This window comes from Hemicordylus capensis, chromosome 11, assembly GCF_027244095.1.
Source record: "Hemicordylus capensis ecotype Gifberg chromosome 11, rHemCap1.1.pri, whole genome shotgun sequence".
In the NCBI taxonomy this organism is placed as follows: Eukaryota; Metazoa; Chordata; class Lepidosauria; order Squamata; family Cordylidae; genus Hemicordylus; species Hemicordylus capensis.
In genome coordinates, this window is record NC_069667.1 from 29,320,521 (window position 1) to 29,345,356 (window position 24,836).

At 48.6% G+C, this 24,836-nt stretch overlaps 1 protein-coding gene and 3 long non-coding RNA genes across 12 annotated transcripts in view; 3 read left to right on the top strand and 1 right to left on the bottom strand.

The window, feature by feature from the left end:
* Positions 1–1,065, top strand: part of MID2 (midline 2) — a 97,074-nt gene extending 96,009 nt beyond the window's left edge. For 4 of the 5 annotated variants that reach the window (XR_008311614.1, XR_008311615.1, XR_008311616.1 and 1 more), the window contains one exon: positions 88–743. Coding sequence is in view for 2 of the 5 variants with exons in the window: in XM_053273689.1 (XP_053129664.1) it covers positions 88–93 (6 nt within the window). In the remaining 3 variants the exon portion in view is untranslated. The other variant, XM_053273688.1, reaches the window with a different exon arrangement.
* Positions 1,066–5,281: 4,216 nt separating this feature from the next.
* On the bottom strand, positions 5,282–9,915 carry LOC128335398 (uncharacterized). Its single transcript, XR_008311604.1, has 2 exons — positions 9,705–9,915; positions 5,282–5,620 (listed from the first exon to the last, which is right to left on the bottom strand). It is a non-coding gene; the product is annotated as an uncharacterized LOC128335398 (long non-coding RNA).
* Positions 9,916–13,774: 3,859 nt separating this feature from the next.
* LOC128335395 (uncharacterized) lies at positions 13,775–17,793 on the top strand. Of its 5 annotated transcripts, none has more exons than XR_008311594.1 (4): positions 13,775–14,533; positions 14,947–15,048; positions 15,246–16,518; positions 16,682–17,793. It is a non-coding gene; the product is annotated as an uncharacterized LOC128335395 (long non-coding RNA). The 5 variants fall into 5 exon arrangements; XR_008311596.1 differs by having other exon boundaries at positions 16,685–17,793; XR_008311595.1 differs by having other exon boundaries at positions 15,246–15,701; positions 16,379–17,793.
* A 411-nt stretch (positions 17,794–18,204) lies between these two features.
* LOC128335396 (uncharacterized) lies at positions 18,205–24,197 on the top strand. The gene is made up of 2 exons (XR_008311598.1): positions 18,205–20,812; positions 22,255–24,197. It is a non-coding gene; the product is annotated as an uncharacterized LOC128335396 (long non-coding RNA).
* Positions 24,198–24,836: the final 639 nt, after the last annotated feature.

The window sequence follows — 24,836 nt, forward strand, 5'->3', positions numbered from 1 at the left end:
ATGTGTATATATAAATATAAATATATATATATATATACATATAAATATAATATATATGTATACATCCCAGATGTGTCTTTCCTGTAGACCTGAACAGTTGCCAGTGGGCTACGTGGTATGGTTAAATTTCTTGGCACAAACATTCCTGCTTGGTTGGCAAAGGAGAAACTGAAGATCAAACTCCCCTAGCTCTGAAGTTGGACTCCTTGCTCTTTTCTGCCTCTTTGAAGGACATGAGAAGAACCCTGATGGACTAGATCAAAGGCCCATCGACACTGACACACACTGACACTGTGGCTAGTAACACCTGTTACTCACTCTGTTACTAACTCTGGGGAGTCCGCAGTGGCTAATCAGCTGCTTCTGGGAAGCAGGACTTCAAAGCACTTTCACGCTCGGCCCCCAAATCAGCCCCCTGGAGTTCCTCAGAAGGGTAGACTTGGGTCTGTGGCCCTCTCTCCTCTCTGACGGTCTCCCTCTCCGCCTTAGTCTGGCCACTTTGGAACTTGCAGAGAGCATCAGTGCATCAGGCACGCCTTGCTGGATGTGGCTCAGGGCCCATCTAGGCCAGCATCTTGTTTCCGTCCGCTGGCAGGGAGGGAGTTAGGGTGCCCGTGCACTCTTGGGGAAGTGACTGCTCAGATGCAGCCCAAGTCTGGTTGAAGATAAGTTTGTAAAACATTTATAAGGTAGAAACCAAATGGTGCAAGCCAACACTGTAAAATTAAACATTTCTGACTTTATTCCTTTGCTCAGGGCTTTCTCCCTTTAAACTTTAATCTCTGATGGGACCAAAGATTGTACAGCAGCTGCTATTATTGGGAAGAATCCACAGCATATGCGATGTGTGAGAGACAGCTTGAAGGGGTGAGCTGGTGGCGTTCATGCTTGAAGGGGTGTTTTGCTTGGCCCAGGACGTGACGTGAAGAGGCCAGGTCACACATTTGAAATGCTTGAGGCAGAGTGTGGTGTGCCTGGATCGGGGCTGGGGGTGGGGGCTTAATTGGAGGGTGAGGTGGACAGTTTGGGACACGAGACAAGGAGTTCCAGGAACCCAGCCCGCCCGCCCCAGCTCCTGAGGCCCCCCAGCTCCACCCCTCCCTATTTGCTTCATTCTCTCCCTCACTCTGAGGGGCCGGGGGGAGGGGTGAACACAGGCCCCCTCTCCCCTAGCTGTGCCCTGGCCAGGAGATTTGCTACAGGTGCATGATTCTGCAGGGCATGATTCCCTTTAGGGGATGGGGCCGCAGCTCAGTGGTAGAGAATCTGCCTGCAGAAGGTGTCAGGTTCCATTCTGGGCACCTCTAGGCAGGGCTGGGGAAGATGGCGAGTTACTGCCCGTCAGAGTACAGAGCTGGGCCGGTGGCCTGATGCAGAACATTGGAAAGCAGACCACCATTTTCTGGATGGGGCTATCGCTCAGTGGTAGAACATCTGCTTTGCTTGCAGAATGTCTCTGGTTCAGTTCCTGGTGGCGGCGGCAGCAGCAGCAGCATCTCCAGGTCAGGCTGGGAGAGACTCCTGAGCCTGGAACCCCACTGGAGAGCTGCTGCCAGTCAGTGCAGACAGTGCCAAGTAAAAAGACCAAGTGTCCGACTCAGTAGGAGGCCGCTTCCGAGGTTCCTAGGCTCTCTGCTTGGACTTGGATCTTCACATCCAGCTTCCCAGGTACATGGTGTGCCTTTCCAGCACACCAAAAGCCCCAGCCCGGCCTTTCCTGCGTGCCCAAGAGAGCTCGACATTTGAGCATGAGTGATCCAGCTTTTCTTGCCATCTGCCCAGGCTCTGCTCTGAGAGCAGCAGAGGGATTGCTCTTGGCCCTTTTGGAGCCACACGTCTTAGCAGTCAGCAGCTGTCATGCTGCAGCGAAGGCCAAATGGGTCACAGCCTCCCCTTCCAAAGAACCGATGGAGGAACATCAGGCAACAACTGTGTTTGCTTGTGGATGGCACCAGCCAAATGGAATCACACACAACTGACTAGCAAACGGCTCACTGCTCACTTCAACAGTAGCAAACACAAGTACGGACCTGCAACAAAACGTTGGCATCTCTTCCTCCTGGTGTGCCTGTTGTTCCATCTCGCTCAGGATTGTCCACCCTGAGTGTCAGTGACTCTCTGAGGTTTCAGGCAGGAGTCTTTGAGCCCCTTCACAAGATCATATGGGTGTGGGTTGCCACAAAGGGGCAGGAGGTGGGCCCAGCCCTACAGCAGGTGCTGCAAGCAACAGAATCATAGAGTGTGCTTTGCAGAGAGGCACATTCGCATATGGCACCCCTGCAGCCACAGCTCTCTACTCTATGGTAACATGGCTGCTGGTTCCCAGGAGGTGCTAGGAAAGAGAAATGCACCCACATGACCAAAATAAGAAGGGAGGAGAGCCCTTTCCCCCTTCTGCCTGGGTAAGGAAAAGGGCACAGACCTTGTTTCCCCCTGTTTTGAACAATGTGGGTTAGAGGAATTCCCATGGGCTCACATGAACCCCTGAGTAGACTCGCCTCCTACCTTCCTTTTGATAGTCGTGTGTGTGGGCTCTTCCCCAGCCCTATCTGGCGATGCTCCCAGAGATGGAGTCTGGGACCTCTGCATAGAAAGCAGAGGCTCTCCCACTGGACCAAGGGTCTGACTCGGCAAAGGGCAGCTTCCTCTGTCCTTGCTTTGCATCTTCTTCCAGGAGGGTTTCTTTCAAGGACCTCCCTGGCTTGGCTTGGGAGGGTTTCTGCCTTTTATTTCACCCTTCTAGAAAATGGTATCCTAGAGTCACTTCTAGGTGCCTGATGGAGAGACTGGCGATAAAGCCCATTGCCACCCACCGCCTAAGCTGCTGACCCAGCTGTTCTGCAAGAGGTCCAGCTGGCTGCAATCTGTAGCTACTCTTCTGCCTGTCAGGTAGCTCATGCTGGCCCACCCAGGCCAAGGACCAGGGCAGTGGGAAACAAAGGTAGCGATGGAATTGTAATTAAATTGCCATTAGATGGGTAGCAGATTGTCTGGCAGCTGACAGTGAGTGAAAATGTTCCGTTCTGTCATGTTTTATCAGCATGAAAACCATTTGCAAGTGCTCTAATTACAACCCTAATTGCCAATGTGATTAGGGGCCCTGCAGCTGTTCATTAAATGCATGTCACCCTCAGCCAGCAGGCTGTGAAGGGAGTACTTGCTTAATGGAAGCGTACACAAGGTGAGGGCAAGGCAGTCACACAGCAAGCGAGTTGTTTAAGCAGAAGGATTTCGGCAGCAGGCTCTTCTGCTTGCTGGCTAGCAGAAAAGTGGAAGTGGAGTGGTTGTGCCTCATCCTACAGAAATGAGCCAGCAGGACAAGCTCCTACACCGCATTCAGCTCCATGGAAGAGGTTGCTCTGACAGCAACACCTGGGAATCTAATAAGGAACAAGTTGCTGTGTCCGGTCTCCTCCCACAGCCAGAAGCCAGCAAGGCAGCCCCTCAGCACTGCGGACAGTTCCATGGAAGAAGTTGCTCTGACCAGCTTGACTTCGCCTTTCAAGACCTCGGAGCTCAGGCAGCAACTTCTGGGCTCTGCCTCCCAGTTCAGAATGTGGAAGCCCTAAAGGGCCGGTCCTGTGTCCTGGAGCCTTGCTCCTCTCTAGCTGACCCTGCCTAGCCTGTTACTGGTGCTAGCATATGGGGGAGTGTGGTGACATGGAAGGGACCAGCTCCAGATGGGGCTTGTGTTCCAAGGGTGCTATTCCAGGATGCTCGGGCTATGAAAGTGCTGGGCTTTGGGGGTGGGGGGGGGGGTGGGGGTGGGGCTCCAGTTCTAGGTTTCCATGAATCTCTGGCCTGGTTCAAGACTGGATCCAGCACTGGTCTTCTCCCTTCAGAGCCAATACTCAAGGAGGGGGTAATGACAGTGATGGTTGTGAAATTCACACAACTGCTTTAACACGTGAATACTTAGCACAGTGAGTTACAGCAACAGATGGGCCTTTGGTCTGGTCCACTTGGCCTCTTATGTTTTTCCTGTATCATCAATGGTGCTGTTACATGGGTGGTGAACATAGAAACCTAGGAAGCTGCCACCTACTGTGAGACCATTGGTCCATCTAGCTCAGTATTGTCTGCTCCAGGGCCGCTCAACTTTGGCCCTCCTGCAGGCGTTAGCCTACAACTCCTGTCATTCCTGGCTATTGGCCACTGTGGCTGGGGATTGTGGGAGTTGTAGTCCAAAAACAGATGTGGGGGGCTAAGCAGTGTTCCTTCTAACAGGGATTCCCAGATGTTCACTACAACTCCCAGCATCCCTAGCTGCAGTGGCCTTTGCCTGGGGGTTATGGGAGTTGTAGTCAACAACATCTGGGAATCCCTGTTAAGGAAACCCTGGGCCTACGTTGAGCAGGCCTGGTCTACACTGACTGACAGAGGACCTCTAAGGTTCTAGGACTGGAGTATTTTCCGGCCCTGCCTGGAAACTGTCAGGGAGTGAACCTGGGACCTTCTGGATGCAAGCGGATGCTCTGCCACTCTGCTATGGCTCCTACAGCACCTACACGTCCTACAGCACCTACACGTGGTCGCCTATCCAAATGCAAACCAAGGCAGGCCCTGCTTAGCAGGGGGGACAACTCATGCTCACCACCACAAGACCAGCTTGTGGGGGATTGGACTTGGAACATGAATCAGCTAAAATCAAGCACTTTGGTTTCAATGGAAGAGAGTTAATATTAAGGGCACCATCTAACAAGCATTAAGAGTTTTTAAGCCTCAAAAGTGCTTAACACTAGTTGAATTATGTCCTTGTGTTGAGAGAACCTAAAAATTTGCATGCTGGGTCCCAGAACATGAGTCAAACAGAGATCGTTTATTCTGGGAGCTGTAGTTGTGCAGATCTCTTCCTATTTAAGATGGCTATTAACATACAACCCCAAGAAGATTCCTCTGCACCTCCCAAAATCATGCTCTAGATCTCTTTGGGATTCTTTTGAAAGTGCAAATATTGTGGGCCTTGAACAGATGCCAGAAGAAAGGCGTTTGTTATGCAGGCGTGGTGCCATGGAGGGAAACATGTCTGCAGTGTGAAGTGAAGACAGAATGGCTTTGGCATGCTGAATATGCAATTGACTTTCCAGAAGCTGCCAGCTTCCGCCTGTCACAGCCCAGTTAAAACCAGTGCCATGATTTTGAGCTTCACCACAGCCACCAAGTATATATTTTTTCTGGCTGAGTCTACTGAAACTGCCTTCCAAACCTCTGTTCCATTCAAAGTTAGGTAGGGTGAGAAGGCTTCCAAGCATGGGGTGGGGGAAACAGAAGCTACAGATCGTTAAATTCAAAAAGAGAAATTTTACTCTAGAACAGTTCGATTCAACACAGTAATTCTGGAGAATTTAGCACAAAGAAACAGCTACCATATGCGTGTAAAGGAACAAATAAAATACGAGAAAAATGCACCCAATCGAACCTGCTCCTAATACTGTGCCTTCACCCAGGGTCCTTGCCAGGAGTTTTCTTCGAGTCCCCTCTAATCAGCCTCTGCAGCAACCCTGGCGGTTCCCTTCGCTTAGCTTTAGGTCTGGCTCTTCCTTTCTTGTACTGGCGGCTCAATTCCAGACTGTTCCTTCAGCTGCTTGGAAGGTGATTCAGATCTCATGAGCCAGAGCCTCTGGATGGGGCGGTTTATAAATGTAATAAATACATAACAATATTTTATTTATTTAGTTAGTTAGTTCGTTAGATTTATACCCCACCTTTCATTAAGAAAATCCCAAGGCAGCTCACAATGAAATTTAAAAACAAGATTATTATAAAGACACATTACAATATTGAGCTAAAAAAATATAAAAACAAATCTGATTTTAAAAACATAAATTAAAACACAAGCATAAAAACAGTACAACATACAAAGCAGCAGCAGTAGAGTTAATCATATAACAGCCTGGGTAAAAAGGTCAGGATTTCACAAGCTTTCTAAAAACTGTGATGGAGACTGAGGAGCGGATACCTACCGGGAGAGCATTCCAGAGTCTGGGGGCAGCAACAGAGAGGGCCCTGTCCCACATCCACAACAACCAAGCCTCCCTCATTGTCGGCATCCGGAGCAGAGCCCCCTCAGATGACCTCGTCAAGCAGGCAGCAACCCTTGGGAGCAGGCGGTCCCTCAGGTACCCTGGGCCCAAACCGTGAAGGGCTGTAATGGTTTGACCTGCAGCATGTTCCTGACTTCTGCCTTGGCCTTCCTGGCTTCTGACTGTCTGCCTCGCATGATCCTGGTAAGCTCCTGGTTCTCCTAGCCCTGGCCTTGGACTTACTGGCCACAGCCTGCAACCTGACAGGAAGGCATTTCCTGAATGGACAACCTAACTACAGCCGGTGGCTGTGAGGGAGGCCAAAGTTAAATACTATAGTAAATCTCTACTGTTTGTTATATAGCTCTTGTGGGCAGTTTTGAATTCTGTTTGGTGCACAGATATTTTGCCATAACCCTTTGTGGGCAAAACAATTGCTTTCAGCTGGTGTCACTTTTGATTCCAATTGTTGGTGTGTGCATGTGTGTAGACAGGATCCAGGGAGCCCTGCTTTGGCTCTGATGAAGTGTTCAGTCTCTTCACAGGGAGCTTGTAGAATTATTACATTGTCTGTCTGCAAAGTGAGAGTGCCCAACACGGAAGCCAGCATGAGAAGTTAATTAAGCCAAGTCAGGGAAAGGTGCTAATTACCCCCAGTAACAAGCTGCAAACACACATCTCCCTTAATTGAAAAAGGAATTACTCATAACACCAAAGACACTTTCAGCTATCACAGGATCTTGCACTGTGTGCTAATGATGTGATACCCAGAACAGAACAGAGAAGGTTGTGTTTGCTCTCCTCTTCCAAATGAGTTCTGTACTGGCTTTCTTTCTGACTGCAGATGTCTTGGCTCTCCAAGACCCGAGATTGCTGCTGGGGGCAGAGAAATGCCCAGTAGGAGCTGAGGTGGGCTACCTGTGTTGCCATAACTGCTTTTCGCTTTCCTTTTTTCCATTCATTCATTCATTTGATTTCTATACTGCCCTTCCAAAAGTGGCTCGGGGCGGTTTCCTTTTGGACAAATATCTTAGAACTCAAGGAAGATGCTCCAAGGGAAAGCGAGTGGCAGAGGACAGAGGCAGAGCTTTTCCCAGTATTTAGGGCCTGATCTTAGCTCACCTTCTGAGTTTCCCTTTAACTGCTGAGAGACTTTGAAAATCTGGAATTGGTTGGAGTCATTGGCTGACATCCAGACTCAGTTACTCATGAGTAGTCTACTTAAATAAATAGGACTCACTGTCATGACCCTGGAGGACCCCCACCCCACCCCCCTGGTCCACAGATGTTGATATTTCTTAAAGGTTCATGTTTCACATACATTCTCTTGTCTTGGCCAGGGGTTTTCAAGCGGTGGTACTCCAGATGTTGCTGTACTACAAGTCCCATAATCCCCAGCCACAATACATTGTGTAGTGTATTGGACAGGAGTTGTAGTTCAGCAACATCTGGAGTACTGCTGGTTGAGAACCAGTGCTTTTGGCAACCCTTACAACAGCCCCTCTTGCCTGCAGATGCTACTGGGCAGGCCAGTAGGATTGGTAAACTTAAGGAAGGGCAGTGGGGAGGGTTAGGATGAGGGGGCCTGGAAGAAGCCAAGTCTTTTGAAAAACCATAGAAGCAGCTGGGTACACTTAGCCTAGAGAAGAAAAGACCAAGGGCAGGTAGGGTCGCAGTCTTCACATACTGAAAAGACTCTCACAGAAGGAAGAGCAGGCCTGTGTCCGGTTAGGGTTACCCTAACCCGAACTGTCTACGCTCCTGAGGGCAGGACTAGAATCCATGCTTGGAATGACAAGGAAGCAGGTTTAGGTTAGACTTGAGGGGGAATTTGCTCCCTGGAAGAGCTGTTGGACGGTGGCACCATCGGCTTCTCCTCTTCTAGAGGTTGGCCAATGGAGGCTGGGCGGCCCTCTGTTGGGGATGCTGCAGCTGTTCCCTGTTCTGCACAGTGGCTTAGATTAGAATAAGGGGTCCCAACCCTGGATCGCCCTACCTTGTTGGCCTATAATATTTGGGAGACCTGAAAGTTGTTGCTGGCCTGGGTGTCTGTTGAGCTTCCTCTCACCCTGCTGGGTCACTGATTCTGCCACAATCTCCATGTATATTAAAAGATTTTCTTTGGGGTGAATGGTTGGTGGTTGTTTCCTTACCGATGTCAAATTGATAGGTTGGTCCCGGGGTGTCAGAGGTCCAGCAGCATGAATTCCCTGCTAAGGGGAAAGGTGGCCATGAGCGTGCTTCTCTCTGCTGAGGCCTCGTTGTCCCCTTTCCTCAATCCATGGAGACCTGCTTGCAAAATCAGGCTTCCATGTGGGGAGCTGATGCAGAGCAAGGTGTGGATCTGCTGCTGCTACGGATACTTGTACACCACATCTCAACAAAAGTTTCCAAAGTGGTTTACATAGAGAAATATGAATAAAGTGGCTCCCTGTCCCCAAAGGGCTCACAATCTAAAAAAAGAAACATACAATAGACACCAGCAGCAGCCACTGGAGGGAGGCTGTGTTGGGGATGGGCAGGGCCAGTGGCGCTCGATGGACCCAGAAGGCATGGATCTGGATGATGGAGCTGCTTGGGCCTGCTGAACTGGCTGGAAGTGCCCTTGGAGGAGGACTGGGATGCCCTGTGCCCTTCTGTGGCCACCCGTTGCAGTGAGGACTGCACTTTGACCCCTGTAGGATCCTACCCTAACCCCTTAGAGCCTATGGAGTCAGGCAGCATATACATGAAATAATAGCATGGCCCCCCGTAGGCTACAGCCATTAACTAAATATGACCCCCATGTCAAAACCCTTTGAACAGCACTCCAGAGACGGGGCCTGTAATGCTGCAAATTTCCCAAATCTTCCAGACACTGAACTGCACATAGGGCAAACCAATCCACCGGGCCATTTTATTATTATTATTATTACATTTATATTCCGCTCTTCCTCCAAGGGCCCTAACAACCCTGTGAAGTAGGTTAGGCTGAGAGAGAAGTGACTGGCCCAGAGTCACCCAGCTAGTATCATGAGGCTGAATAGGGATTTGAACTCGGGTCAAATTTCTTAATGTTTCTTCACTTGTGTGTGGTGGGGTGGGGGATGGCAATCTCACGGAAAAGAATCTGCTAACTAAACTGGGGAAGCGAGGGGGGGGGTGAGCAGTGATCGAATGGCAGGTGGCCCTTGAGAACTATTTCACTTGGGACATCATCAGGCAAGTAAGCCGGTTCATCTTCATCTCAGGGCACTGATTTCAGGTAGCAGATGTTGAAGTGTGCAGATAAATACACCCCCAAAGCTTATTTTGGGCCTGTATTCATCTCTGAAATCTTGCACCTCTGTGGCCACCAGTTGCAAGTACTCTCTAACCTCTGATTGCTCCTCAGCGTGCCTGGCACCCTCCTCCTCTTGCTCTCAGGAGACCAATTCCATCAGTACCTCATGGAGAAGTTAGCTGGGGGTAACTAAATACCCACCCACCCCTTTTATCACAGAAACCACTATGCACTATATAAGCAGTAATATCACCACCTTAATTGGCACATTGCATGCTTTTTAGAGCACTAGGTCACTAATGAGCACTAATTGGTGTTGGAAGATGGAAGCCGAGAGTATATAAATAAATGTTAAATAAATAAAAGTCACACAATCAAAACATGCACATTTTCTACATGCAGGAAACCTTAAGGTGTACCTCCTTAGAGGGCAGCAAGTTTTGTTTCTGCATTTCAGGCAGGGGGGTGGGGTGGGGCGGGGAGAGGCCAGCAGCTGCCCAGCCCCAAACCCTCCATGCTTCGCTCCCTGCTGTTGATGAAGAGCAGAGCATGCTCAGTAGCCAGAGTCCACGAGACGACTCTTGCAGCCCAGACGAGTCAAAACCTGGCCAGACATCCATGCTGCCAGGCTATCCAAAAGGGCACGGAGGCTTCAGGGCGGGCCACTGGGCGTGCGCAGCCGCCGGTACAGACATGCGCAGAGACGCAAAGCCTCGGCGGGGGAATTCTGGCGGGCTTTCTGCGCTCCTCCCCGCGCGCCCCTGAGAGCCGACCCACTCCTCTGATTGGTTGGCGGGGTGACAGGCGCATCACTGATTGGCGAGCAGCTGGACAGCGGGCTCCGCCTCCCGCAGCTGAAGCTCGCGACGCCTCCAGCCACTTTTGACTGAGAAATAATTGGAACACCTGAGGCGGCAAGAGCCGCAGCAGGAGGAAGACCAGCCGGGCCGAGAAGGAAGGGTTCTCCTCAGGGAACTGCACAGGAGGGCCAGGGCTGGGGAGGAGAGGCCCCCCTCAGGGAACTAGGGGGCTTCACGCCCCACACTGCAGCAGGGGGGCCAGGGCCGGGGAGGAGAGGCCCTCCTCAGGGAACTAGGGGGCTTCACGCCCCACATTGCCCCTACTCAGCTGCTGAGGAAGAGCAACCACAAGCCTCTAAGGGGCAGAGAAATGCTGTGAGGGAAGGCTGTCTCCAGGACAGGGCAAGGAAGGGCTCTGTGCCCAGCAGTGGCTTTTACCTCACCAAAATAAGGATAATAAATCTCTGTTGCTTCAAAAAAGGAGGCGGAAACCACTCAAGCCATGCTACGTAGCCAGGATATGGCTTTTAAAAAAAATACTTTGTGGGAGAGTGGTGGGAAAACGGTCTTCAAGACCCCTGTCAAAAGCCAGTTTCTGAGGGGAAGTGAAGTTTCTGAGTGGGGAGTTCATCTCTCTGCTTTGGCTTCATCTTGCCAAAAGAACTCAAACCCCTTTGGAGGATGCTGCAGCCGTGCTGACGTGTGCAAAAGCCCTGCCACCTCACTGCCCACATTTGTAGCATTTGTCTGCAGAGGGCAACACGCCACAGATTCTCCCCGTCCTCAGAACACTGGGGCGCCACAGTCTTCTGCATCACGGTGAAAACCTGTCCACTCTTAGCGCGTTCTTGCTCTGTGCAGACAAATACTAGAACTATGGACCGCGTAGGGCAGGACTTCTGAGCGCAACGGCACAGGGGCTGTAGCAGGAAATTCCCTGAGGCCAGGGGCTGCTGTGCAACTACAGACTGGCCCTTTTAGTCTGAGAAAACTGGGTGCGACTTGAGGCTGTCCAAAGAAACCTGAGGCTCCTTTATGCTCCCGACAGCTGTGTATGGCAGCATAATTCCTAAGAGAGTGGCTGGCTTGAATGGAACACCCTCCCTGCGCATTAAAAGGCTTAGGCTTCTAGATACTCAGAACACTTTTCTGAGGCAGCATAATCTCTAATTTTCAGGCAGGCTTGTATGGAACATGCTTCAGGCTTCTTAATTCTCTCAAGAGAAGAGAGGGCTCTCTTTCTATTCTCTCAAATTCTTTTTAATGAGTTATATCTTTTCATATTTGTGAATGGCATAGAGCTATCTGGATGAGGGGGTGAATAAATAAAACAGCTGTGGGAGTCAGCATAATCTCTAAAATGGGGGCTGGCTTGTATGTATGATAGAAGCACCAGGATGATTTATAACTGGCAACTTTATAGGGAAGGATAATCTCAAATTTAGCACCTATCTTTAACTGAACATTTTTCATGTGTTCTATCCCCACAATATCGCTTGGAGAACAATTTAGCAAAAAGAAACGGAGTTGGTGCATGTGTCCCTACGACCCACGGACCGGAGTGCAGCTCTTGGAGCATTTGTTCCTCCCTAGGGGCCAACGTGGCAGGTAAGGCTCCAAAAAGAAAATGCTAATTGTACAGGAGAAAATCTACCAGAATAGAATCCCTAGCTGTATCATTGCCTTTTGGGAAGAGACTTTTCCTCAGTGGACTGAAAAAAGGGTATCTCAAATGTTCCTCCGATATATATTATATATTATGGATTATTTTATTTTTTCCATTTTATATCCCGCTCTTCCTCCAAGGAGCCCAGAGCGGTGTACTACAGACTTAGGTTTCTTTCTCACAACAGCCCTGTGAAGTAGGCTAGGCTGAGAGAGAAGTGACTGGCCCAGAGTCACCCAGCAAGTCTCATGGCTGAATGGGGATTGGAACTCCGGTCTCCCCAGTCCTAGTCCAGCACTCAAATTACTACATCATGCTGGCTCTCAATCCTTTGGCCAAATCCTCATAAGATTAAGAAATACCACATTGCCCTGACTTTATATATATATTTTATATCCCACTCTTCCTCCAAGGAGCCCAGAGCGGTGTAGTACAGACTTGAGTTTCTCCTCACAACAACCCTGTGAAGTAGGTTAGGCTCAGAGAAAAGTGACTGGCCCAGAGTCACCCAGCAAGTCTCATGGCTGAATGGGGATTGGAACTCCGGTCTCCCCGGTCCTAGTCCAGCACTCTAACCACTACATCATCCTGGCTCTCAATCCTTTGGCCAAATCCTCATAAGATTAAGAAATGACACATTGCTCCCACTTCAGAATAAGTGGCACAATTTGCTCTTTTCCAACAGTTTTCAAGAAACAACCGACAGAGGCGACATCACAGAAGCCCAGAAGACGTGAAAGGAGCCAACGACGCAGACACACAAGGCAAGCCAATCCACAACCCAGGGGCTGCGTAGAAGCTTCAGGCTTCTCTCTTGTCCCCAACATCATCATCATCATCATCATCATCATCATCACACACTTTATATGTGAGCCACCCTGTAACAAATAGTCCTCTGGGGAGCTCACAACACAACATTGAAAAACGTCCTAGAAAAGCACATACAACACAACAAACACATCACAACACGAAACGGCAGCATCTCTAAAATGGTGGCTGCCTTGAATGGAAGAGGCTTCAAGCCTCTTCAAGCAGCTTTGGGGGAACTGCCAAGAACAGACACAATACCATGTACACGTTGTATTCTGCCATTTAGAGAACACGCCTCATGCCTGTTGGGAGCTTCAAGCTTCTTTAGCCCCGACAACCCTGCGTGGCAGACCGGGCCAGAAGAAACGGAGTTCTATAGTCAGGGCAACTCTGCAGGGGGTTTCCCAGAGTCTATTTCTTGGCATTTTGATTTTGAGTTCTTGGCACATGACAATGGTAGCATTTGTAGAGTTCTGGTATGTCACAACTTTTTTCTGTGTAGAGAAGCTTAAAGAAGGTAATGTGCTTGGAAGAAATTTTATATTCAGTGACAAGGAAGACTTAGATGGTGTGTGGGGGGAGTGCTTAAATCTAGCCTGCATCACTAGTGTTTTGGTATTTTCAAACAATATTCGTATCTTTTTCATAAAGCTCATAATTAATCTATGGAATTCTCTGCCACAGGATGTGGTGATGGCCACCAGCTTGGATGGCTTTGAGCAGGGTTTAGACAAATTCATGAAGTCTATCAGTGGCTACTAATCTTGATGGCTGTATGCTATTTCCAGGTTCAGAAGTAGGGTGCCTCCTAATACACAAGGAGCTGCAAGGGAACAAGAATAGGAGAGGGAGCACACCTTCACCTCCTGGTTGTGAACTTCCTGGAAGCATCTGATGGGGCACTATGGGAAACGGGATGCTGGACCACATGGGATTTGGGCCTGATCTAGCAAGGATCTTCTTATATTCTTGTTCTAATTGTGAAATGCACAAACCGGTTAAGCTGAGAGAGATGTGACCGGCCCAGAGTCACCTAGCAAGTCTCATGGCTGAATGGGGATTTGAACTCCGGTTTCCAAGGTCCTAGTCCAGCACTCTAACCACTACATCATGCTGGCTCTCAATCCTTTGGCCAAATCCTCATAAGATTAAGAAATGCCACATTGCCCCTACTTCAGAATAAGTGGCACAATTTGCTCTTTTCCAACAGATTTCAAGAAACAATCGACAGAGGCAACATCACAGAAGCCAAGAAGATGTGGAAGGAGCCAAAGACACAGACACACAGGGCAAGCCAAACTAAACCACAACCCAGGGGCTACGTAGAAGCTTCAGGCTTCTCTCTTGTCCCCAACATCATAATCATCATCACACACTATTTGTGAGCCACCCCATAACAAATAGTCCTCTGGGCGGCTCACAACACACCACTGAGAAATGTCCAATAAGAGCACATACAAAACGACAAACACATCACAACACAAAACTGCAGCAAATATCCAACTGGCAGCGACACAGAAGCCACAAAGGAATTGAAAGAGCCGATGACGATGCACAAGATAGCCAAAGCAAGGGCTGTGTTCCCCACCGCCCTGAATGCTCTGTCAATCCAGGGTCCATCAGTAGAAACTTCAGGCTGCTTTGTTCTCTCACCACCTGTGGAAGGCAGCATGATCTCTCATTCTGTGGCTGCCTGGAATGAAACACGCTTCATGTATGTTACAAGCTTCAGGCGTCTTTATTCTCCCAACAGCCTTGTCAAGCTGGATATCCTCTAAGATGGCGACTGCCTTTAACAGGACACACTTCATGTGTGCTGCATGCTCAGCAGCCCTTTGTGCCATGTTTGGAAAGAAGAAACAGAGTTGGCACACATTTGCAATGACCTCCATGCCGGAGTGGGGATTTTGGAATGTTTTTTCCTCCCAAGAGGCCTGTGTGGGAGGCAGGATCAAAGACGGGCTGGACCAAGGTAAAGGGATCCCACCCCCGTCAAAAATAGAACTCCCAGGGTGGTGTAAGAGACAATCGAACAGGAACTAGACTAATGCCTGCTATGATGAGGCTCTTCAGCAGAGCACTGAAGAATCTATACCAAATAGGTGTTGTTATGGCTGACAAAGCAGACTAGGTTTCTCAGTAGTTACCCCTCAATGGTTACTCTAAAGGATGACTCAATTTCAGTAGGGGTTGCATTGGGTAATTTGGCCAGGATGTCAGCGGGTATTCATTATGCATTGATATTTGCAAGATGAGATGAAACGGCTGTGAAACTAGTTACCAAGAAATCAAAGATTTCATCCTTAGTGAACTTCTCATATTCTAACAGAAGAATGTGGTATTGCTCACACTTTATAATCAATGACATGCCTTTTTCTCTTCCAGTGGGATTCAAGAAAGAGCACAAGGAATGAGGAGGACACAGAGGACAAGACAAGCTGACCTGATCAATCTTGTGACGAGGAGGCGCATTGTCCGAGAATTGAAGTATTCAACATAGTTATTCAGTTTTGCTCATGATAGTTCTTCAATTTTATTCAGAATATAAATATGTGTAAATACTGAGCATACATATTTATTTCACACTGATTGTTACAAGAGAATGTAAAAATGAAACTGTGAAAAGTATATTCACCAAGCTTTGCTCACACTTCATATAAATGACTTGACTTGTTCTATTCCAGCAGATTTCATGAAAGAGCTGAAGGAGCGAGGACAAGACAAGCTGTCTCAATCTCTTTCGTGATGAGGCTTCATCAGAGAACTGAAGAACATATACAAAATATAAAGATGTATACAAATACTGAGCATACTTATTTATTACATACCGATTGTCACAGGAGAATAGAAAAATGAAACTCTGAAAATGTATTACTCAGGAAATCTAAGGTGTCATCCTTCATAAATGCCTCATACTCTAACATCATGTGGATTTGCTCACACTTCAAATAAATTATGTAACTTGTTCTTTCCCAAAGGATTTCAAAAACAGACCAGTGGAGGCGACAAGAGACAAGCCACGCCAAGCAAAACTGCATTACCCTTTTAGGGTTTTTTTTCAGATTGGTCTCAAAACGAGTGGCTGGCTGCTGCAAATAGAGGCTTCAAGCGAGAGTTGATTTTGTCCTTGACCCTGTGAGGTAAGTTAGCCTGGAATAATATGTGCTGGCTTCAAGGGTTCATGCCTAAAAAATAAGAATACATTTGTTTAAATTGTTTGTATCCTGTCTATTCAAGAGCCTTAAACAACCATCTCTTCAGCCTGGCTTTTAATGATATCTTGTTTTAATCTTAATTTTAATTAGATTTAATCTGTTTTAAATGTTTCTTGATTTTAATTGTTTTATTTTGTGTTTTTTTATTTTAATGTAAACCAGCCTGAGCCAATGAATGAATGAATGAATGAATGAATGAAATAATAAATATTCAACAAAATGCTATTCATGGCTGCTTGCCCTCTCTTAAATGAAAACAACAACCACCCCCTACTAAATGCAAAACAACAACAAAACCCACTATTAAATGCAAGCTCCCACACTACTAAATTAAAAAAAAACACTACTAAATGCAACAACCCCCCGCAAAGCCCACTACTAAATGGGAAAAAACCCCACCACTAAATGCACACACTCCACTAATAAATGCAAAAAAAAAAAATTCACTACTAAATGCAATAAAACAGAAGATAAAATAGACAAGAAAAAAGAGCATTCACAACTAAAAACTGAGTATTCTAAACAGGAGTTAAAAAAACAACCACCATTGGCTCTGTTCACCAGCCATTCTCATTGAACTCTGTTGGTACATTACTCGTCAGGTTTTTTCACCCGTCAGGCATCCTTTTTCACTTGACACAGATGGGTAGACTAGTGGATTTTCTGAGCCCTGATTCTAAACTTGGATTGGAGAAAAATGGAATTTTTTCTTGGTGCAGATCTCCTGACCTAGCTGCTTTGCGTGAGTATTTGTTCAGTGAATCTGAAAAAACTATTATTGTGATGTTTGAAACTAACATTTAACACATTTGTTAAAGATTTGTGGTAATGTTTTATTTTGAAACATGAATTATTTGAAATGATGAAAGAATGTTAATATGCCTATATATTCTCTTTTTACCCAGCAGGTTGACTTGTATACAGTGCCACGTGGATGGTGCATAAATCCCTGCCAAGGAGGATATTGCAAGAAATCGGAAATGTATAAAAGTGGCTACTGTCAGAGGGGTATATATTAACCTATGTCTAGATATGCTTTTGATTTTCTTTTCCCCTAGCAATCAATCAATGTATCTATAGACCAGAAAAATTTCCCCTAGCAGACTGATTTACATAGACGGCCATGTGGATTGTGGGTAAATCCCTACTTAGGAGGTTATTTGAAGAAATCCAAAGTGTATAAAAGTGGCTGATATCAAAGAGGTATGTATCAACTCCTATTTAGATGTTTTTACTCCCTTATTAGGATGCTAGATATACAGTTAAGGTGACTCTATTTAAAAGTCTTCTGTCTGGATGATTTTCCTCTCAAAAGAGACTTGTGCTGACAGGCTGAAAGTTGCTCTTACAATAAGTGATGTAGGGACATAGGAGCTGAAGTCCTATGGTCAGGGTGAAGTGCTGGTAACCTCTCCCCTGTAGCCTCCAAAGAAAGAGGAGAACTTTCTGCAACTGGAAGAAAAAAGATGAAGTCTGAAGAAAAGATTCACTGTGGAAGGAGCGGTCGGCTTGCCATGGACTGTGATGCTTTCTTGCTCCACGTTATTGATAGCCAGTTTAATTTATTGTTACCTTTAAATTGTTGTTCTGTATGTGAGCGTTCTGTGCATTCAGTATTTCTGTAAAGCCTTTGTGTAGAACCCGGGTTCTTCCTTTTGTAATGTATTTTAAATGTATGGAGAATTTTTGTTGTAGCTGCTACACTTCTGATCAAACCTATGATGTTGAAGAGCAATTCTGACAAGATGCAAAACAAGGGAGCCTTCTTCCTTAAATCCATGTGGTAAATCCACGGGGGCTGCTCCAAGGACAGCAATATCTGACATTTTGTTTGACAGAGAATCCCACAAGTGGATGATGCGTTGTGTGAAAAAGTGTTTGTTTGTTGGTTCTAGAGGTGGTTCCTATCCAATTGCCTGGGATGACCTCTGGTTCTAGTGTGATGTGAGAGGGAGAAGAATTTCTCTCCATCCTCTTTCTCCACCCTATGCCTGATTTTATAGACCTCTATCATGTCTCTCCGCCGTTGTCTTTTTTCTAAACTAAATAGCCCCAGGTGTTGTAGCCTTGCCTCATAAGAAAGGTGCTCTAGGCCCCTGGTCATCATGGTTGCCCTCTTCTGCACCTTTTCCAGTTCTACCATGTCCTTTCTCCTTGGGGTTTTTTGTCCCAATGTGTATCACTTTACACTTGCCAACACTGAAGTGCATTTGCCACTTTGTCACCCACTCACCCAGTGTGGAGAGATCCTTTTGGAGCTCCTCACAATCCGTTGTTGGATTTCACTACCCGAAAGAGTTTGGTACCAGCTGCAAATTTGGCCACCTCGCTGCTTACCCCTGCTTCTAGATCAGGGATTCTCAAACTTGGGTCCTCAGATGTTTTTGGACTTCAACTCCCATAATCCCCAACCAAAGGCCACTGGGGCTGGGGATTATGGGAGTTGAAGTCCAAAAACATCTGAGGACCCAAGTTTGAGAATCCCTGTTCTAGAGCATTTCTAGGGCAGGGTCTTCCCTTGGGGGCCAGAGAACCGACCAAGCCCTCTTCAGTGCAGCACCCTCCCCCTGCCCTCCCCTTTCCCACCCTGAGGAACGTCTCTGTGGGTTCCTTCCAAGCACTCCATCCTCCCCCTCCTGATTGGGGGCCTCACAGACCAAGGGCAGGTGTGGGGTTCTTCTGGTGGGCCTTTCCACAGACTCTCTGGCACGTCCAAGACCAACATGTCAGCCTTAGGAAGCACCTGTGAGAGAACAGCTTCTGTTTTCTCCCAGTGTGAGAACTTCTGGCTGTCATGGGGTGTAGCACGTGCTGTGAAGGTGGGAGAGGAAAGAAGGAAAGCCTTCCAGCACCAGGGCAAGGTGGAATTAAACGGCTCTCCTTCACTTAAGCTGCCCCCATTGAGGTGGGAGACCATTTGAGAGGCCTCATCCTTGGTCCCCCCCTCCTTGCCCTTTTTATCTTGAACAGCCTGGCAAGGCAGGCTCAGCTGAGAGAGAGAGCGGGGAGCCCAGAGCCAGCTGTGTGACTTCGTGGGGATTTGAAGCGGGGTGTGTGTCTTTGCCTCTAACCATTGCCCCACTCGGTGCTGCCAGCATAAGGCTCAGCATGCAAAGAGAGCCAGCAGGGGGAGGCAGCCTCCAGCACCCCGATGTTCCTGAACTACAACTCCCAGCATTCCCAGGCAGGGCATCCTGGGAGTTGCAGGCCAGTCGCAGCCGGAGTCCTGCTCCTGAATCTGAAATATTCAACAGTCCAAAAAGACAGAACAAGGTGGAGGGAGCGATTCCCGGCAGCAGGGAACACACAGGAAGGGATGGGAAAGGAAACGGTGCAGGAAAGCGCCAGGGGAAGCTGCCTTGTGCTGATGAGTCGGGACCTTGGGCTATCTGGCTCAGGACTGTGCTCTGACCGGCAGCAGCTCTCCAAGGTTTCAGGCAGGACTCCCTCCCAGGCCCACAAGTTACTGGGAGAAGCTTCCAGGCATTGAAGCTGGGTCCCCCTCCTGCAGGCCAAGCCGGGGCTAGTCTAGGGCTGCGCATCATCCCTGCAGGGGCATCTCTCTCGCAGGGCCCCCCCCCCAGGCAGTCTTTCATTCAAATGCTAAGCGGAGCCAGCAGGGGAGGGAGCCCGGAGGAGGAGGAGAGCAGCAGCCGTGGTTAGGGGGTGGGTGGGGGCTTCACCCAAGGAAAGCCCTTCGGGAGAACTGCGCGGCGCCTGCTGCGCTTGCATGGAGAGCGTGGGGAGGTAGGCTGTGCACGCAGCTCGGGGGTCCAGGCAGGGTTGCTTTCTGGCTCACGGCTGGACCCGCTCCTCCGCCTGCCACCTGCAAAAGCACCTGCGCATGCTCAGCAGCGAGAGTGCACGAGCGAGACTCTTGTAGCCTCGACTAGGCAAAACCTCGACAGACATCCATGCTGCACGTGGGGACCCTCCTCCTCCTGGGGACGGACCCTGTTCCCTCCCAAGCTGCACGGAATGGGGGCGGGGAACACACCGGGGGGCCCTTTGCTGTTTTCCCAGGCTCGGGGCGCCCTTCAGCTGTGCAAAGTCTCTTAGCCCCGAGATCGGGGACTGTCTTTGGCCAGAGGGGTGTGGGGGGGTGTGTGTGGAGTGAAGATTTGGGGAGGCTGGAGAAGGAGCCCGCCTGCCATAAAGAGGCAGCTGTGGAAAGCGATTCCCAACCTTGGGTTCCCCGGTGTTCTTGGACTTCAACGCCCAGAATCCCCAGCCCCAATGGCCTATGGTTGGGTATCGTGGGAGTTGAAGTCCAATAACGTCTGAGGACCCAGCGTTGGGAATCCCTGCTCCAGACAGCCAATGCCTCCTTGTCTGGGCGCTGCCCCGCACCCCCCCTCCTCGTCATGTGGCCCAAGGGAGGCAGAGGCTCCCCTCCCCTCCTGGCAAAAAATCCCCGGCTAGCTTGGCAGAGAACCATGCTTTAACTGGTGATTCTCTTCATTGAGCAGGAGGAGAGCAACTGGCCCTCTCCACCCCCTCACAGCATCCCTCCAGTGGTTGCCGCTGGTGTCTATCTTGTGTTTCTTTTTTAGATTGTGAGCCCTTTGGGGACAGGCGGCCATCTTATTTATTGATTCTTTCTCTGTGTATACCGCCCTGAGCCTTTTTTGGAAGAGCGGTATAGAAATGGAGGAAATAACCATTCATAAGAAAAATGGCAATGGTGGGGGCGGAGCCCAGGAGTTGGCGGAGAGAGGCGAGGGCCTGACGTCACCGGCTCCGCGCCATCGGGGAGGAAGGAGCCAATGGCCGCCAAGGTCACGCCCCTTCCCCCCGTCGCCGGGTGACGTCAGAAGCCAGCGCCCCAGGGCCTGTCGGTCTAGGGAGAGGCGGGGCGCCTCGTGTCGGTCGGAGCTTCCTCTCCTTCCGCTTCGGCCACCTCCTCGGTGCCCGCCGGGATGGCGCCGCGGCTGCCGCTGGAGAAGGCGGCCTGGCGCCGGGTCGAGACGGTGCCCCCCCCCGAGGCCGCCTCCCGCGTCGCCCTCCGGCCTTGCCCCCGCGGAGCCCGCAGGCGGGTGAGTGGAGGAGGGGTCTCCTGCGCCCCCGGGCCCCGCCTGCCTGCGGCTGCCCCTCGCTCGCCAGTGGGCCTCGGCCAGAGGGAATGGGGCTGGGGGGAGGAGAGGGAGGGCTGCCTGCCCGGGTCTGGCGGCCCCTAGAAGGCGGCCTGGTGGTGGTGGGCAAGTCGCCTCAGGGTCAGGATCCCCGGGGCTGCCCGTGGGGAGGCCTCGCTCTAAGCAGCAGCAGCAGGAGGATCAGAGGGTGGGGGTGGGAGTGGGGTGGCCACCCAAGGCCCCCAGGAGGTGGACCCAGAGAGGCTGCCTGTGTGAGCCCGGCCAGGGCTTCCCCTGAGGGGATGGAGCTGCTCTGGGGAGGGTCAGGGCGCCGAGGCCAGTGCCGTTTCCCAAGGGTTGGCCCGCTGGAGAGGGTCTTGCTTCTGCGCAGCTCCTCTCCCTCTGTCTGTCTGTCTGTCTTCTCTGGGGCCCCAGCCCAGCCTCCTCCCCACAGAGGAGCTGTAGGTGTGTCAGTCTGTGGGGTGTGGCATGGCCCCAGGCGCTCTCAATGTCCGTGGGCTCCCTGGTCCTTCCCATGAGGACTTCTGCCTGCCGCTGAGGGGGTTTCCAAAAGTCCATGAAAGCTTCTGCTAAAAGGAAATTCGTCTTCAAGGTGACACCAGCTGTTTAGTCTGCTGCAGCAAGACCCCCCCCCCCCCAGCACATTTATTTGAAATTTTTCTGTACCACCCAAAACTTGAGTCTGGGTGGTTTACAATTAAAATCATTTAAAATCTTAAATCAGTTAACAATTGAAATCATGTCAAAGACTAAAAACATTTAATTGCTCTTACCATTAATTGTTTTGCAGCACCTTAGTTGTGAAGTTCGCTGTGCGCGCCCCCCCCCCCCCCGCGCGCGCGCTTAGCTTACTGGGAGATGAACAAGCTTGCCTGTGCAGGGCTGGCCCTGGGCAGAGAGGGTGGGCCGGAAGCCAGACAGACCACCAGTCCTATCCCCACCACTTCAACACTGGCCGAGAGAGAGAATCTGGCTCCTGAGAGAGTTTCCTGGTCATCTTGACTAATACAGTGAAGGAGCTTTGGCAGTTCAGAGCTTCCAGGCAGCCGCCTTTGGGTCTTGAGACGGGGAAGCAGGAGAAGAGCTGGAAACATGGGGTGGGGCACAGTCCCCGCAGGGTGTGTGCACACGTGTGTCTGTCCACATCTGTCTTCTCCAAAGTGGTGGCAAAGGCAGGGAGCGTCAGACTGGTGGGGTGTTGCAGCAGCTGGGAATGTGGCTCTTCTGGGGTGAATGGGGGTCGTTTAAGGAGATAGCTGCCTTCTGCCCCAACCAAGCAGTTCTCTAGAATAGGGAGGGAGGAAGATGAGCATTTCTACAGCATGCTAAGAGCACAAAACAACTGACCCCCATCTCCAGTCTGGCTCTCTCTCTCTCTCTCTCAGTTGTGGCCTTGTGAGGAGGAATGTCACTGTGAACCACACGCTTCAAGGAAGGGCTTTTTGAACCAGGATGCAGCCTGCAGCTACGCTTAGGAACATGGCAGCTGGCAAAAGTGGTGCTGCAACCCCTTCTGTGCTGCTGACACACAAGAGAAAAACCTTCTTTCCATCCTGGGCCTTTTGCCCAAGAAATCTCAAGAACCTAGAACTTATGTGCAAAGCATTTCTAAATGGAAGAAGTGAAAACCCCACCAGCTCTTTACTCACTAAATACTTTTTGTTGCCTCTGTGTATCTCTTGTTGGACTCCCCTTGAAGCTAAAGATGTGAAGTGCCATTTGTACCCTGGGTCTCTCACCAAACAACTCTCAAGCCTGCAAAGTTTCTTGGCAAAGCAAAGCGTCTCTAGTTGGAAGAAGTGACAGCCCCAGAAGTCACCAATCCTGATGTTTCACTTTGGGAAACTTGAGTGAAATGTTAGTTGGCCTTATTGTCTAATCTTACTCTTGATTACTTCTTTTTAGGCAAATAAGATAATAATTTGCCTTGGTACTGAACTTTTATCTTGAATGGCACAAGGAGGGCGAGTAGGAGATTGGGGCTGAATATGAAAAGAATTTCTAATTTCAACCCATTGCTCTAATTGTTATTGCTCTCCGGATAAAGGACACTGCTAAAGGAAGAGTTTAATAAGGATATAAAGGAGTCTAGTAAGGATTAAAGAACTAATTCCTATGCTTTGGCACATTATATTCCCCCACCCCACTTTATAAGCATGTAATATGCTTAGTAAGATATCTGGATGGGAGCGGGAGAGGGGGGGAGAGCCCTGAACGTAAACATTTAGTAGCTCTTTCATGCTTTCTTCACATTTGTAACTGGATTCACTTACTCCCTAGTTCTGGGAGAGAGGGAACATTGGTTTTGGTTCTCCTCACTCTTTTGTAGAATTCTGTTTAACATTGTCTTAGTTGGTTTAACCTGGTTACTTTTCTCTCTCACCTTTTTGGTGGTGATTTGGAGGATGGGGAGGGAAGGATAGTTCCTGGGTTTAGTTATGAATGTATTTCAATGCTAACAGTTTCTGCCAAAGATGATGTATTTCGACTCAAGGCCTATGATATAACATTAGTCCAATTGGTTATAGCACTTGCAGTTGTTGACATGGGTAATCTGTCCTTTAAAGATGGGTGATTTAAATATTTTTTCAGTTAATTGTAATGGCTTAGTTTCTTATCAAACATTCTAAGGTGTTTAAAACAAAGGACAGATATAATTTTTCTTCAAGAAACACGTACTAAAAGAGGAACAACAACATTGTTTAGTTTAATTATCCTCATCAGGGATAGCAGCTGGAAGCTCGAAGTCCAAAGGAACTGCCACATTGTTTTCCCCAAATTGCTGATTTACACCCTTGAAAGACTATAAAGATTCTTTTGGTCCGTTTGTATATATTGAGGGCACATTTTTGGATAAACCCTTGTTACTGTGTTCCATATATGCCCCAAATACTCTGTCACTGAAAATCTCTTTTAAAAACTTCAAAGTATTAAGATTCAAGATTGGATAAATGGGTGTGATTTTAACGTAACCATAAACCCTGCTTTGGATAGGTCAGCCTCCAAGTATACTCCCAATATTTCTACTTCTAAGTTCCCTATAGCATATCTCTATAAGGAAGCTAATTTGGTAGTTCCTTGGCAGTTGTTACACCCAGGGGAAGGGGATTACACATTCTTGTCTGCCAGACATGAAACTTGTTCTAGGATTGATTATGTTCTCATCTCCAGTTCCCTACAGAATGATATTCAAGATGCTATTAGTGATAACATTTGGATAGATCTCAATTGGATAATATGCTCATTAAGTTTTGAAAGTTCTAATAACCCAATTTCTTGGTTGAAAACTTATTTATTATACAATAAAGATATATGCAAAACATTGGAAGATTGACTTTTAATTTAACTCGGATTGTTGATTCAGCCCAGCCACAATTTGGGAAGCATTTAAAGCAATATTTCATGGAAAGGGGATTAACCAGCTGCATACACTTCCAGGCTCCAGAACTGTAAAAAATAAGAATATTATAATAATAAACCAAGCAAAAACATATATGCTGAACATAAAGAAATAAAGCCGAACCTCCTATTAGAATCACACTCTATTAGAAAACAGCTACTCTTTCTCTGGCAAATTATGAAAGAGGTGCTAAAGCAAGCAACGTTCTAGCTAAGTGCATAAGCAAGAAAAGGCAGTCCAAAGCCATCAGATTGATTCCATCTACAAACCATGCCAAATGAATGGTTTGCTCCGTAGACATCTCCAGAAAGTTTGAAAATTTTTATCATAATTTACAGTCCTCTGAATTACCCACTTCAGATAATACATCTAACTTTTAAACCAATTCCATCTCTTCGAAATTAATTCCGACACATACAGCAGACTATTCCATTGACTGGCAGCAGACTGCATCTGGAAACCTATTAAAAGGTAAGTCCACCCCTTACTTAGATACTAGATCCCCAATACTGCCCCTCAGAAGAGCCCTGGGACTCCACACACTCAGCAGGGCTTCTGCTCCCTCTT